The following is a 16,788-nucleotide window of genomic DNA, read 5'->3' on the forward strand; positions in this document are numbered from 1 at the left end:
TCAGTGTCCTCAAACAGCCCAGGTAATAACATTTGCCAGTGATAACATTTCTTCCATTCTTAAAATTAATTTTAATAGGAAAATAACACTTTCTGTTATGGTGATCAGTCAAGTAAACCCCATTTAGAGTTGAATTGTAGTTTTTATTAAAATTATTTTTACAAACTTATGTCTGTCTCCTAATACGAAAACGTTGTTTGTTACTTTAACATGTGCTTTGAAAATTAACATCAGCAGTAGAAGGGGTTTCAGTTGAAAAGATTTCAGACTTCAAAGACGTTACTGCGTCCTTCATCTCTAGTTTTTCCATCTCCCAATTGTTGACCTTGCCAAAGAAAGAGGGAAATAATCACTTTGCAAGAAAATGATGACACATAAAATAAAAGCTAGTTTCTAGACTCAAACATATTAAAGTAACATCAAGCTGACTGCTTTTTAAAAGGAAATGTTATAATTACACATATCTTAAAGACTTCGTTAGACTGTACTAGGGTAGAAGGCTCTAACGCTGAAAATTATAAAAACTTGAAAGGTCCTCTAAGGAATACAAAAATTCCTTTCTTGGGGTAATTACCCCTAGGCTCTATATTAACAGTCAATATGAAAAAAAGGTCTTAAATAGCCGCCCAATAAGAGAAAGGGGCAATCTCAACCCCCAAATGTACGTGCGATCCCTTTCTGAACAGTTAGGCACCGCAGTGAAGATCCGAGTGTTTACGCTTCACACTGTGTACAGGACCGAGAGGCCTTTGGACAGATCCCAACATTAACATGAACACAAATTTCCTCGTGAAGCTCTTGCTCCACACATCTGGAGGGGCTGTTCAAGAAAAGCAAAAAGGGAGGACTTGTGGACACGGACAACAGTGTGGGATTGCTGGGGGAAGAGGGGATATAAGGAGACTAAATGGCATGGTAAAAAAAATACAATGAAGATTAAATCAAGAAAAAAAGAAAGAGAAAAGCCATTGTGCTCAGAGTCAAAATGAAGCACACGGGGAGGAGGAAGACCCAACCTCTCACACCCGCCCAGCTGTTTCTGGGCTAAACACCCTAGAGCAGCCTCACACTGGCCCACAAGAACAAAACTTTAACAAAAAGGACTAAAGTGACCAAGGGTAGCATTTATGAACCCCTTAGTAAGAGACAGTAATCGTTTAATTAGAGGCCCAATCATGCACCAGGAAACAGTAACTAAAACACGTATTTCGATACCACCGACAATCCCTCTATGACCCTGGGAACCAACTTCAACGGCAACACCCCCAGCAGAACGCACGCACATCAGCGCGTCACTGAAGAATCTGTCATTCGCATTTTTTTCTTACCAAGATCACATGGAAGCCCATTGCTTTCAAATGACGCATCTTCATAGCAAGGAACCCTCTGGGGTGGGTTAAACCCAAACAGTAAGTAGATCTAGGAACACAGAGTACAGCTAACCTGAAAATGAAAACACACACACGCCAACAGTTACTACTGAGACCACCATTTACGGGCCTGCCCACTGCTGTTCTTCGGAGACGTCAGAGTTTCGCTCTCCACCGACCGCCGCCCTCGCCGGTCCCCGCTGCCTTAGTCCACTGCCTCGTCACCGGCTTCCGGAGATACTCCACCAGTACGCAGGCTGCTTCAGGAATCAAAAGCTTGTGAAAACGCTTCACACGCCTATCCCTCAATCATCTATTAGGGTGTCTACGGTCCCAATAAGGAAAAATTTCTAATATGAAAGCATCCATTTTAAGGCTTTGCTAATCTCTGAGCAAATATAATTATTTACGCCACTAGTAGAAATACTGATGTAGATAATACCAAATGGTAAATGCCCTTCTTGTACAGATTGTCTCCCAGGGAGACAGCACTTAAAAGACGGAATAGGGAGGCCGAATACACAAAAGAAAACACTGAAAGACAAGCCTGAAAGAGATACAATCTGCATGTGTAACAAAAATGTGGAATATGTAATGTGATGTTTCCATTGTTCTTGGCCTTTGGGGAGAAGACAAGACATTTGTATCCCCACTGCCTTCTGTTATACTCTGGCTGTTATCTGAGATAACAGATAAGAGGAAAAAATTTTATTTTTAAAGGGATGCTCAGATTCCTCACTTCTCAGTACCTTAGGCTGAAAGCTACTATGTCATGTGATTATGCCAAACCAGTGGAGACCCTGAAGGAGAAAAATGACCTCTCAGCGGCACTAGAGAGAAAGCCTTCGTGTGAAGGGAGACAGGCGCCGTGCACGGGAAGAGAGCGGGTGAGCGAGACGGAACCCACGGCGGGGGGCAGAGGGGAGAGCTGCGGGGCTGCCTGTGAGCGCAGACGGGCGGGCAGAGGGTGTGAATCCTCCCAGATTTTCTCTGTGCCTCTCTCTGCCATGTCGGAGCATGTCCTACAAAACCATACAGGACATAAGTGCACTGGGGTCGGGACCCAAATCTGACCCACACGTGTCCCACAGGGCCCGGAGGGACCTTCCCACAAAGGCTGCTGATCACCGGCCGTGCGCACCACGAGCACATGCACCTGCTTCAAAGAACTCTCATTTCCCCAGAGACGCCCAATTTGCAGCGTGTGGGTCAAGGAGACAACCGAGGACTGACTTCGACATGGCTTGACCCGTATACAACACAGCCTGATGAAAAAGCTGAAGTTTCTCTATCTTTACAAAAGTCTTCGTGGCAGAGAAAAATATTTACTGGGCACTTGATTTTTCACAGACGCCTGAATTCTTTATAATCACCATTGCATCATCTTGTCAAAAGTTTGCACTGCACAGATAGTTTCAATTGTGTGAACACTTGTTTTGAACTGTTCAGCTTTGAAACTTAATTTATAAAACTTGCCTACCTCATTAAATGGCCCAACTCCAGACCACTGTATTCAGCCACCGTGCCCACACTTAACACCTAAGGAGCAGATCAGTGACTGACAGGTCTCTTGGTGCGTTACAAGCTCCCCAGAAATACAAAGCCTTGTTACGACTATTTAATAGGAAGTCTTTGAGAATTAAGATTTAAAGTAGGGAAGCTCAGCAAATGAATAAATGTACGTAACCTTTGAATATCTGTAGCAGAAGTTACCACATTCACATCAGAAAGTGGAAGCACTTGACTCCTGTTAGAATCCATTCTGATTTCAAAATCTGAAAGAAAACAATTGACATTAATTTTTCAAACATTAGTCAAAGTGATTTTCTATTTCAAAAAGCCCTCCAATTACCAATAACGATAACGGCAGTAGCTAAAGTAGAGTGAGCTTACCAAGTGCCAGACCCTGGCCTGGATTTTACATGCACGATCCCACTTACTGGTCACAGGAACCCCGGGAGGGGGTGCTGTTGTTAGTGCCATTTTACACTTCAGCCAAGGGAGGCCGGGAAGTGGCCGAAGCCGCAGCACGGGCAGTGTGAGAACCCACGCCCCAGCAGCCCCCCTCCCGAGCCCGTCTGCACCACACTGAAATGCCACGGACAACTCCTTGTCTTTTGTCAGAAAGAGAAGAAAGCCAAATAAAACGGATGGAAATCACAGCAAGTCCCATACCAATGTAATAGTTATGTGGCAACTGTACGTTTTCTGAGAAGTTCCCCCTTCCCAGGAGGCTACTCAGCACCTCAGCCACCTTTGCACTTGGGTACAGCGGTGTGGACGGCGACGCTGGCAGTGCTAAGTCTACGGCCTTCTGGTGAGGAACATCATCGAGCTTTAGACAGGCGGCCAAAGTGTGGAGCTTGTGAACGTTCCTCTCCTTGTTATCTACAAGAAAAGAGAGAAAACGTGCACTGAAGAAAACACAGTGATGCCACAATTAGGAAACGGTTCGGTGCAGCTGCGTTTCCGTGGCCTGTTCATCAGGAGGGGTCGCTCTGCATGCCCTAGCTCCTGTGGTGCCCAGGTCCATACCCTGCATTTGACCCTGCTTTAAGGCTTAACATATCTTTCGAGGGGACTCAGCCACCTTCAATCAGGAGATGAAGAAATGCCCAGAAGGTTAAGACAGCTCATGATCAACTAAAGGCGAAGTCCACACCAGAAGCCAGGTCCCCCGCATTCCGCACTGCGCACCCCCAACGTCATAATCTGAACAATCTAAATGTGGTGTTCCTTCTTCTAAATTCAACTTCATAATTTCATACATTGTTTTTAAAAGAACTTAGACTAGCGTATTCTCAGACACATTGAATTTTGTACTCCTAGCCTGTTAGTCCTTTTCCTTGTTCAAAATCAACAATTTGGTTCCTACAGTAAATAATTCACTACTCCAGTAACTAGTTGGTTAACTGATCTAATAGACTATGCCTTTAGTACAGGCCATGAGAAACAACATATTTATAATTGAGAGAGTTGCCTTAAATTGGCTTCAGAGATGGCACCCAAGGGTGAGGAGATACAAACACCTCGGCTCAAGGCATAAGGTGTAAAGGAAAGGAACAATGATGATGTGCTTCTTGCTGCTGCTTCTGACCTCACCACCACTGCTGCTTCCCCAGCAGACTCTGTTCTACACCTTCTAACACTGCGCCAACTCAGCCCCATTCAGTCACACGGGAGCCAGGGGACCGCTCATTTCAGGCGCCGTCAGGCACTCACACCCCACCTGACTTCAGCAGCTCGTCGATGAGGTCCTGTTGGAGAAGCTGATGAATAGCAGCCAAGGGGAAATGGTTCATCAAGCAAAATGAACACACAGCATTCAACAGGTTTTCCGAGGAGATGTGGTGGAGACAGCCAGTCAGAGCGCTGGCCATGACGTTGAGGAACCTTCAGGGCAACAAAGAGAAGTCAGAGTTCAAGCGAAAAGGGGAGACATGGTTATGGTACAGCTGGTGCGGTGCCACAGCACCAATGGCTTTAAGGGTACCCCCCCCAAAAAAGATTCAAAACCAGGCTGGAAATAACTATTCACACATTTTTCAGGTCAGGTAGCTACCCCATAATATATGCATCTCAATAAAAGGTAGCTATCACTGTCTTGCACAGGGCAAATGTTTTACTCATTCAATTCCTATTAAAACTCTACGGGGTATATATTATTATTATCCTCATAATAAAGATGAGAATGCAGGCCCAGAGAGGCTGAGTGACTTCTCTGAGAAAACACAGCCAGGAAGTAGCAAGGATAGCACTGCAACCCAGGCAGTCAGGCTCCAGAGCCTCTAACCATTGGGCTAGACTTTTATCACGAGCGTGTCCACAAGGCCTGGACCACCACTGTGGTTTTATAACCAGTTCATATCTTCCAGCTATCAATATTCCGATCTCCAAAAAACCCTGTCTAATCCTATCACCCAGTGCAACAAAGCCATTATGCACAAAGAGAGGAAAGAGCAAAATCAGGGAAGGTCACTCATCTGGGGTGACACTGCTCCGCTGCTCATAAACAGCACCAATACCCCTGGAAACAGGCCTGTCTGACTCTCAGGGCATAAGCTGCACGTCCTCGAGGAAGACAAGCCTGAGCACACGCAAAGTGCTATGGCCGTGCAAGTAAACAGCTTGCTATGACAGGAAGTAAACAGCTTTGGGATGAGGAGGATTTCAGTAAGTGGCAAAGACAGGAAAGGGAAATCATATGAAAGCAGGCAAAGAACTGGAGAGCTGAGAGCGCACACTGTCTGTCCTGCGGTGAGTAAACAGCTAGGCTGAAGCGCAGACAGGTGACTCGCCAGCAGGGCCAAGTGGGCCCCGAAGGCAGCCCTTACTAACAATGAGGCTGTAAAGGACGGTGCCTGAGATCAACCGGGAGGTCCGTGGGTGGGAGCAAGGGTGAGGGAAGGGGGCAAGGCGGAGGCGAGCTAAGTAGGACTGCGGGCGGGGGGGGGGGGCGGTTTAACAATGAAATTGCTCAGGAGATACCAGANGTAAACAGCTAGGCTGAAGCGCAGACAGGTGACTCGCCAGCAGGGCCAAGTGGGCCCCGAAGGCAGCCCTTACTAACAATGAGGCTGTAAAGGACGGCGTCTGAAATCAACCGGGAGGTCCGTGGGTGGGAGCAAGGGTGAGGGAAGGGGGCAGGGCGGAGGTGAGCTAAGTAGGACTGCGGGCAGGGTGGGGGGGGCGGTTTAACAATGAAATTGCTCAGGAGATACCAGAGATGCAGCTCCTACTAACAAGAGGATTGAATTCGCAGCAAGAAAGGCTGCAGGTGGCTAAGTCTGGAGCCCCCGTGGTGACCACCTCTCCAGGCCCCTCTCGCTCTGCTCCTGATACCTCAGCACCACCAAAGCTCGTGTTGTTCTCTGCACGCGCTCTGCCGTCTCTTTCCTCCCTGACTTGAACATGGAGTCCTTCTACTTAGAAGTTCTATTCTGCTTATCTTCTAGGATGTGCTCAGGTACCTTCTCCTCTAGGCAGCACACTACTGGGCATCCACCTGGACCCTCCACTTTACCACGCTGGCTTCTGGGCGCATCCCTCCTCCGTGTCCCTATGTCCAATGCAAAACCCCAGAACTCCAATCTACCTGTCTGCACTACCAATTACACAGGATCCTCGGACGAGAAGGTTATATCTTATTCATCTTTGTACCTGAGTGCCTGGTACACGCTGTCTGACTAAATGAACAAATAAACTTAGATGAGGACAGGAGAAGAATGAGGCAAAAATGATGATCTAAAACCTCACCAGGTTGTACACATTAAATAAGTACAGTTTTTGACACATTAATAATACTTCAATAAAGTGGTTTAAAAATCGCTTTGCATGGTGGTTGGTAAATAGTAAATAACTGACAAAACAAAAAAGGAGGAGCTGACTTCCAGGGTCACTGACCACAAGACACCTGTGGGGCCCAGAGACCACTGCAGCCCACAGGGTGCCAGGTCCGGGAACACACAGACCACCGGAGATAAGCCCCGATCGAGAAATCAAAGGACTGAAATAAGAGTTAAAATGTTAAAGGCTTTCTCCCCTAGTTTTCAAACCCCGAAAGATACTCTGGATTTAACATGCTTTCCTTCCCCAAGGCCATCACATAACTGAATGATTCATGCACAACANACATTAATAATACTTCAATAAAGTGGTTTAAAAATCACTTTGCATGGTGGTTGGTAAATAGTAAATAACTGACAAAACAAAAAAGGAGGAGCTGACTTGCAGGGTCACTGACCACGAGACACCTGTGGGGCCCAGAGACCACTGCAGCCCACAGGGTGCCGGGTCCGGGAACACACAGACCACCGGAGATAAGCCCCGATCGAGAAATCAAAGGACTGAAATAAGAGTTAAAATGTTAAAGGCTTTCTCCCCTAGTTTTCAAACCCCGAAAGATACTCTGGATTTAACATGCCTTCCTTCCCCAAGGCCATCACATAACTGAATGATTCATGCACAACATGTGGACATACAATGTGTTCCACCAAATTTTCTACCCACTTCCTATCTTGTGCATTTCGGCTAGTCAACTCACTCCCCAGATGCTCTGAACCACCCTGCTTCTAAAACCTCTGTGATTCCAGCCTGAGGTGCCATCTCCCTCCCCCCTCCTCCTCAAAGAGTCGGCGTACTACCTGCCACTTCCCGCCTTCCTCAGTATGTGTGACACTTGCCTCCTTAACTGGACTAGGAGATGGAGAGGGGACACAAACTTCCTCTCTTCAAACAGTCTCCAGAATACCAAATTCAAGCAACTGCATGTTCATCAGCATTTGGAAAATTCTGACTGATTAATCTTGACCTGAGTGATAACTGCAGGGGTACCAGAAGGGGAAGAAGAAGAGAAACAAGTGGAAAAGTTATTTGAACTAATAACAAAGGAGAACTTCCCTAATCTGGCAAAGGAAATAGACTTCCAGGAAGTCCAAGAAGCTCAGAAAGTCCCAAAGAAGTTGGACCCAAGGAAGAACACACCAAGGCACATCATAATTATATTAGCCAAGATTAAAATGAAGAAGAGAATCCTAGAAGCAGCAAGAGATAAGGGGTCAGTCACCTACAAAGGAGTTCCCATCAGACTGTCAGCTGATTTCTCAAAAAGAGACCTTACAGGCAAGAAGGGGCTGGAAAGAGGTATTCCAAGTCATGAAAGGCAAGGACCTACATCCAAGATTGCTCTACCCAGCAAAGCTTTCCTTTAGAATGAAAGGGCAGGTAAAGTGCTTCTCAGATAAGGTCAAGTTCAAGGAATTCATCATCAGCAAGCCCTTATTATATGAAATGTTAAAGGGACTTATCTGAGAAAAGTAAGATAAAAAACATGAACAGTAAAAAGACAGCAAACTCACAGTTACTAACAACCACACCTAAAACAACAACAAACTAAGCAAAACAACTAGAACAGGAACAGAACCACAGAAATGGAGATCACATGGAGGGTTAGCAACAGGGGAGTGAGAGGAGAAGAGAGGGGAAAAGGTACAGAGAATAAGTAGCATAGACAGTAGGTAGAAAATAGAAAGGGGGAAGGCAGGAGTAGTGTGGAAAATGTAGAAGCTAAAGAACTTGTGACACATGGACATAAACTAAAGGGGGGGGAATGGGGGAGGGGGTATGCAGGGTGGAGGGAAATGAAGGGGGGCAAATGGGACAACTGTAATAGCATAATCAATAAAATATATTTAAAAAGTAAAGACGAAAGGGTTAATTACCGCTCAGGTTGATGGTGTTAGTCATGAAAGTATCAGGAGCACATGGAAGGCAGCCCCGTAAGAGCCAAGCTAGGGAGCAGAGGCAGGTCAAATCTGGGGACTCTGGCCCACCTTTGTTACCGTACACGCCTACCCTGTGCAGACCCCAAGCAAGTCAAGAGGAACAGAACCGGGGTCTGCCTCTACGGGGTTTCCAACCAAGGGGCAGAAGCAGACCTGCTGACGAAGGGTCACAGCCGGAAGGCAAGGCTTCACTGGGGACTTGGATGTGACAAGCCCAGGGGCTCTGATGACACAGTGTGGGGCACAGGAAGCGCAGTATAAACTGAGTCTCTCTCTCCCGTCGAGAGAGATGACCTGCTGCAAAGGAACAGGCATGTGACCCAAACTCAGCCAGATTTCCTCTCTGGGAAATCTGAATCTTGAGGGAAAGCCATGGGGACAGGAAATAGCGGAAGTCAAGTCACAGGAGGGCAGAGAGAAGGCGGCTGCAGGGCTCCTGCCACGGAGGCTCTCAGACCTGCCGCTGTGGGGCCCGCCCTGGCCTCTGCCGCCTGCACCCTTTTTCTTTTTTAACATGTAACATTACCGCGTGCCAGGAACTGTTTGAAGAACGTGACACGGGCTAACTCATTTAATCCTCACAGCGACCCAACGTGATCAGAAAGAAGCCTATTTCTCACCCCCATCAAACAGATGAAGAAACCGAGACAGAGACAAGTAACTTGCCCAAAGTGCAGTAGCTCAGGAACGGCAGAGCTAAGCAAAATGCCAGCCCTCTTTTAACAAATGACATTTCACACACATTTCTTGTTTCTAACAAGCCCTAACTGACCTAGAGAGGGAGGGGCGAGGTACTGGGCAGTACATTTGGGGAACTGCTGCATTTAATAGCAGAAATGCATGGCTGGGGGTAAACATGAAAATAGAAAGCCACAGTTTGGCACCAAATGAATTGTTAGGTTCAAAACGGAACTGTGAACTCAGCAGCTGAGGGAATAAGCTGGGAAAGTTTGAAATGATGACTCCCATTCATTATATCACAAATGCATCAGAAAGAACAAATGAATAAGCAAGAGAGAGAACACAAAAAAACACTTTGTAACTTCATAAATAAAAATACTATGTTTTCGTCCATGACATGGGCCATGGATATATTTGCCTGTAATAACTCACTGACCTCGTGATGATTTGTAATTTTTCCTACAAACATGTTATGTGCGATAAAAAAGTGAAAAGGCGAGCAGTACATACTCTTGGGTCTGGGACCTGTGCAGGTGATTCAGAGAAGAATACACATGAAGAATAGAGACAAGGCGCTTCACGTCCAGGAAGCCGGGTTCCTCCACTACTTTCTTCATGAACAAGTCCATCAAAGCAGCATGCCGAAAGGCAAGGTTTTCAAATAAAATGAGGAGAAAAAGAACCTTAAAAAAATGAATTGAGAAAGAACTTTAGATCTCAAAAAACTTAAACAGCAATAGAACTGGCCTGATTAAGGGAATATTCCCTAAAAAAGCAACAATTATCTTTTTTCTCACAAAATCTGTTTCAGTCATTTTTGAGTCAGGTGTTAAGTTAATAAGCAACCTCTTTTTATAAGCAGAAAACCAGAGGATACAATGGCTTCTGTGTTTCCATTTAATTAAAAATAGACCCTGTCCTACAGGCTTTTCATATAATATGCCCGAAGATTACTCCAAATATACCTTCTCTGAAGCTTTTCAAAGCGACCAACTTAGCAGTGAGCTGCTCCTCCTTCCAAACCTAGACACTTTCTGGAGTCTAACATCTAAGTGGTACCTGCAAACTTTCTATATTCCATAGGAATTTCTATAATGAGAACAGAGATGAAATAGTATGATTAAATTGAAATTTCCAGTTCACTTCTCAATTCCCTCTTGGTCCTTCTCATGATCAGTACTTCTCTTTCCAAAAATCACTGTCTATGGCAAACTCAGTGCGTTTCTCACCCTCCAAAGTAAACTAAACCTACTGACCTAATGGTTACCACGGCTTAATTGCAAGAAGTTTTTACCAGCTGCTTCATTCATGTTCATATTACTAACACAGCACCTGAATGTAAAGGCCCTTCCTCTAGAGGAAATAAACAAACACCCCATAAACAGAAAACAGACATGACCATTGAGTAATGGCATTTCATGCTTCAAAAAGCGAAGTATGTCACATGACTCAGATTTATTATTCTAAATCTAGCAAAAAAAATAAAATAAAATAAGGAGACAGAATTAATTTTAATTATGCAAAGTGCAATACAACCTTTTAAATAACAAATAGAAGAGCAAACACTGAGCAATATTAACTTTTATTTCAGACAGAAATAGTCAAAAGGTTGGGTGGCACATTAACAAGTGACTCCCCAAAATGATAGGGAGCGAATTTTTCAAAAGTCAACTTGGCGTTGGAATATTCTGGCATCTAATGCTAAATAAATAGATACGCTTTTTGAATTCGTTTCTGAGACTTATTCTAACCTATTAACATACTTACATGTTTCATCTTGCACATGTCAAAAGTTGCAGCCACATAATCTGCTATCCCATTGAAAAGATCCAAATTATGGTATCGGAGGTCTCTGCAAGACTGCACTATGTTGATCAACATTTTAATGGGACACCCATGGATATTACCTTTGGGAATGAGTTAAATAAACAAATAAAAATACCAGACCGTTTGTAATGCAAGATCCAAGATACTCAACACTCAATACTTGTGTTTCATTTTTTTAAAAAATAGCACAGTAATGTGTAGAAAAGAAGAAAACTACAGGCAAAAATAAAATTTAGATCGAACCATATCATCAGATAGTTTTCATATGTAATAGCAAAGTTCCTAAAACAAGCAAAACAAATCTAGTCCAGAGCAGTAGGTGAGATGCAAAAACTCACGAGAGAGGAAGTCCCCTTACCTACGACAGTCTTACTGCACTCGTTCAGAAGGGCAGCAGAACGGTGATCCATTGAGGCCAGCGCCTCAAACATGTGCTGGCTATTCAACACAGAAAAGTTGTCTAATTCCCTCACAGCTTTCATCTGAACAAAAACAAGATTGAATGTATCATTTGTGGTAAAATAACTTAAACGTTTATATTTAAATAAAAAAGATAAAGTTCAAGCAAAATGACTCAAATAGATATACAGATTAAATATATATTTATATACACAGATAAATATGAATCTACTTCTATTCTTTTCACTTTTACAATGTTATACAAAAGCATAACAATGTCCTCCTAAAAACTGACAGTAGGGAGTAAAGTCAAATCACAAGAAATATTTTTTCAAATCTCATCCACTGGAGAAAATTCAGGTCTTTACCTCCAGTTTCCTTTTAAGAGAAATCGGTGCATCTTTTCCAATACTTCTCATCACAGTCTGTAATGTGAAGACACGTTCTATTTTCCAAATTTGTTGATCAACTAGTATCCTGTAATCAAACACAGTAACTGTCGCAGACCTATAATCTTAAAACCAGAAGAGAAATCCCAAAAGTCGTTTGGTCCAGCTCCTACTTCTAGGCATGAAATATGAAGCCCATAGACATGACCTACTGGCTCAACATAGTAAGTATTTAGTGAAAGATCCACTAGCACCATTCTCCCTTCTGCTACTGCTGTGAATGAGCAAATCACATCAGACCATAGTAAGATCTCCCAATGCACAGTCAGTGAAAAAAGGAATTAAGTATTACTCTCACTGGACTATGACATTTGTATCAGTTGCATCAATTTTATAAATTATAAATCTCAAGCTCCTTTCTGAGCCAGGCCAGTGTCATGGACCCCCACACAGTGCCCACGTAACCATTAAGAACTGAATGCATGTCAACTCTCTCCCAGCTCACACCAGGACCGTATCTTAAACTTAGGTATCAGTGTTACCCACACCTTTCCTTCTTATGGTGGGCCCTAAAAGCAGCACTATTCCCACTTTTACCTGATCCAGAGTCAGAATTTTACATCTAATAAGGTTTTAAAGATTATAACCACCATCCAAGCCCCCCCCCCCAAAAAAGCAGTTCATTTTCAGCTGGGTTTTGTTTGAGAACTTAGAGAAACGGAGATTGCCACATGAAGAAAGCATGAGCGAGTCCTCACCTCAGTCCTGCTCGGAGAACATCCACATTCTTGCACGGCTCCATTGCCTCTAAAACAGCTGACAAAACTGACAGACATTTCTCATCACACTCATTGATACGTTCCTATGGAAATATAATTACAAGAACACTACAGATGATGAACCCACAGTAGACCACTGTCCCCACGCAAAACCACCGAACCGACACTTTCCACTGAGGGGTCAAATATGAAACCACCAGTTCATACAGAGTCAGTCCTAAATAAACAGCATCTTTGGGAGGTAAAATGTCGGACAGTGAATTTTCCAAACAATTTATACATACTCTTCTACACATCAAAACTCTTTACATTCACCATTATCACTGAATATCCATTTGATATTGATTATATTCCTCTGCTTCTGAAATAACTTTCATCCAACAGTATTTTTAGCTCTTCTTAGGACTCTAGGTCATGATGAAGACGACAACAAGAGCTTAAAAATAAATTATGTGGTTATTATCACTGAGTTTAGAAGTCTGAGATGTTCATTCTCAAAAGGCAAAGGATCACTTTCATAAGCGACCCCTCCCTCATCACACCTGGTAGAGTTGCAGTGACATCAAACAGGACACTGCCTCCTGTGTTTAAAGCAAAAAGTGGCTCCCCCACCAATCTACCCTCCTTCTGATCCACTCTCCACTCATACAGTGATCTACAACATGAATTTGAGCACCCCAACCCTTTGCTTAAAATACTTCAATGGATCCTCATTGCCTACAGGTTAAATCCAAACTCCTTAGCTAGACATGAAAGGCTCTGTGATTGCCCCCCCTTTTTCCAGCCTCATGTCTTGCCACCTCCCCACAACCCCTCCTCCACGACCACCACATTCACAATTTCCTCCCCATCCCCTCCAACACACAACCCCAACATTCTGTGCTTTGGCCACACTGAGCTACTCTCCTCTCCCCAAACTTGCCAAACTTCTGCTCTGAGATGAACATGCAATCTTCTCTGCTTGCAAAACCATCCTATTCACTCACAACCTCTCACAAACTGGGATTCGGCTTAGACATCATCCCCCACCAGACTTGAATCCTAGTTCCACAATGGACTAGGTGTCTGTTCACTCATTCAGGGTACATTTACCAAGTACCTACGAAAAGTGACATTAACAAATATATGACCTTGAGCAAGTTTTTTAACCTCTCTAAGCCTCTGTTTCCTTACTCATTGGTAAGATGAGAGTAATAGCACCTATTTTAAAAGGCTATACTGAGGATTACAGGAGGCAATTGTTTTCAAACACATCTCTGCCTCAAACACTAGTCCTGTATCCTTCTCCCCCTCTCCTTGCCATCCCGAAGGTCTTCCCCTGACTAGACTGGAAGCCCATTATACACTCTCATAAGACTCTGTATTTTTGTTTCACTGCACCGAAAGGTCTATATGGCCATGACTTTGTTCACAACCATAATCTCTTGTGCTCAGTACAATGCCTATAACATGGTTAATATATGACTCAAATGAATGTTGGTTATTTTTGTAATTGCCTACAAAATATCCATATACCCTCTAGATTGTAAGGGCAAGAATCATGTCTTCTCCACCCCTGGTTGGCATAGTTCAGTGGACTGAGCGCAGGCCTGCGAACCAAAGGATCACGGTTTGATTCCCAGTCAGGGCACATGCCTGGATTGCAGGCCAGTTTCCAGCAGGGGACACACAAGAGGCAACCATACATTGATATTTCTCTCCCCCTCTCCTTCCCTTCCCCTCTAAAGATAAATAAAATCTTTTAAAAAATTAAAAAATAAAAATAAAAAAGGATTCACTCTGAAATATTTAAAAAAATAGAAAAGAATCATGTCGTCTCTATCTTCCTACCCTTAAAGGTAAGCATAGTAACTGACACATAGTTGACACCCCATGTTTACAGCATGAATGAATCAACTAGTTGTATGACGTTAGCAAATTTGCTTAACATCACCAAGTTTGTTTCCCCACCTGCAAAACTTAGGTAACATCAACTTTGCAAAGCTGTTGAAAGGGTTCAATACAATTATGTAAGTAAAAGGTGTAATAATTCAATAAATATTAGTTCCCTTCCTTTTTTTCCTTCCATCAACCAAACAACATTCCTTATATATTTTATATCTCTCCTCATTTTAGCTTGTTACTATTACTCAACTCTGGAGAAGAAAAATGGGACAAGCTTTCATAAATTTCCACAGCAAAAGGAAAGAAAGACCTAGCTCACTGAAGGACTCTAAATCATATACATAGGAACAAATATAAAGGAAACCACCATTCCCCCAATAGTCTCTATTTCCCCTCATTATTTCATCATATGCAAAAACTACATTTCTATTTCCCTTCCTTCTTTCAAGATACGCCAACCGAGTAAAAGGATATGTAAGTCTCCTTTTGAACTCACCTGGGCCACCCTCAGCAAAGTCTGCACCAACAGCGTGTTCTGGGGAACACCAAGCTTCACTATGGCATGAAGACTGAACAACACGTGGTCATAGTACATGATCTTGGCTTCCCTCATCATTTGTTCACACAGCTGGGTAAATGCGGGGTGGTTAAACATCAGTTGTTTCTCAAAGCGTTTCTGGTCTTCAGACATCCTTTTGGCAATTGTCCACATAGCTGAGAAATAGTTACTACTAGGAAATGTCGGCGTTTCTGAAAACGTATCTAACACATCACTCAGGGAATTACACTCCTGAGACAGTTTTCTCCAGCTGACAGGGGTGTGTTTTGTTTCTTTGGTGCAAACAACTTCAACGGAGGCCTCATGATTAACGTTTATTTTCTTCAGTCCATCGTCACAGACAGGAGATTGTTTTGAGTCAAAGGACAGCCTTCTAGGACAAAGCAGCCCGCTGACTCTAAGGGTTGTTACAGCACCTACACCCTTTGTTTGAGAGTCATCTCCAGACTTAAAGAACAAGGCATCCTGAAAGAGATTTCTAACAGATGACTGCATTGGACCATCAAAGTGATTTAAGAGGTTTCTTGGGCTCCCATTTGAATAAACAATTTTTGGTCTGCAAAATTCCAAAGGATACAGCCTCACAATTCTGCTTCTTGGAGCTAAAGCACCGAATTGCCTGAGGTTCCATATAAAGGAACCTGCTCGGTTATTCATTTTGCTATCCACTGAAACCCGCTCCAACGGCTTTAAAGTTGGCAATATGATACACACATCGCTTCCATCAGTGAATAAGAACACATGCCTCTGGGGTTTTTTTCCCTGTAGGAGAAGAGGTTACAAAAGGAATGAAAATTAAAACAAAAATTTTACCTAAACAAATGAAATGCATTCAAGAGACTAAATGGGAACCTATGGAGACATGAAGGACTTACACTAAAACGGTAAAAATCCTCTACTATGGGCTTCCTCCACTTCTACCACAATGTGTGCATTCTCTAAGGGACCGGGTTATTTGGGAAGTAGTCGTTGTATATACGAGCTTAAATTTTCTTTCTTTTTCTTCTTTTTTAAGAAGTGGGTTTCTGGTGGAAAAGTATCTCCACAAGGCTTCCTCTGCACGGACGGATTTATGTTACCACTGCTTTGGACATGTCTTCAAAGAAAGTTAAAGGTTCAACGCTGATGGATACTTTTTAACATGAGAGGATTTAGCAACGACCGAAGCCAGACAGTTAAGAATATGAACAAAGTAGACCGACTCAGGAGGAAGAAGCAAACCAAACTGATGTTTGCATATGGCCTGCCTTTGGGAGGGAGACACAACCAGCCAGTCTCACCAGGTTTCAGAAAGTGCCAAGAATCCGTCCTTTCGTAACTAGCCCACTAGCCCACCTCCCGAAATTTAATGCTCGGTTCATTCCTGAGACAGTCCCCGAAAAGCAGTTAAGTCTGTAGTGTAGCACGACCCACAGCTCCGCCTACGAACCTCCCCAACTCACCGTAGACCTGGACCCCGTGGTTGTATTCAGGCACAGCCCAGACCGCGTCTCCGCAAGCTGCTCCTATCGCGAGATGTGAAGGATCCTCCGTAGGTCCAAAAGTGCTCGTTCGCGGCGATCTGCGGATTCACTTAGTGATATGAAAACCTACCGAAGAGAATGACTGAAATTTTTT

The 16,788-nt window shown here is 43.7% G+C and overlaps 1 protein-coding gene across 1 annotated transcript; it reads right to left on the reverse strand.

The window, feature by feature from the left end:
• Positions 1 to 205: 205 nt before the first annotated feature.
• Positions 206 to 16,749, reverse strand: FASTKD2 (FAST kinase domains 2). Its single transcript, XM_037043495.1, has 12 exons — positions 16,614 to 16,749; positions 15,109 to 15,933; positions 12,708 to 12,811; positions 11,929 to 12,037; positions 11,520 to 11,643; positions 11,102 to 11,241; positions 9,845 to 10,017; positions 4,600 to 4,763; positions 3,546 to 3,758; positions 3,058 to 3,145; positions 1,329 to 1,443; positions 206 to 325 (listed from the first exon to the last, which is right to left on the reverse strand). The coding sequence occupies exons 2-12, from the start codon at positions 15,826 to 15,828 to the stop codon at positions 206 to 208; spliced, it is 2,070 nt and encodes a 689-aa protein (XP_036899390.1). The 5' UTR covers positions 15,829 to 15,933; positions 16,614 to 16,749.
• Positions 16,750 to 16,788: the final 39 nt, after the last annotated feature.

Source organism: Sturnira hondurensis, unplaced genomic scaffold (genome assembly GCF_014824575.4).
Source record: "Sturnira hondurensis isolate 20B ecotype Veracruz unplaced genomic scaffold, ASM1482457v3 Scaffold0004136, whole genome shotgun sequence".
Taxonomy (NCBI): Eukaryota; Metazoa; Chordata; class Mammalia; order Chiroptera; family Phyllostomidae; genus Sturnira; species Sturnira hondurensis.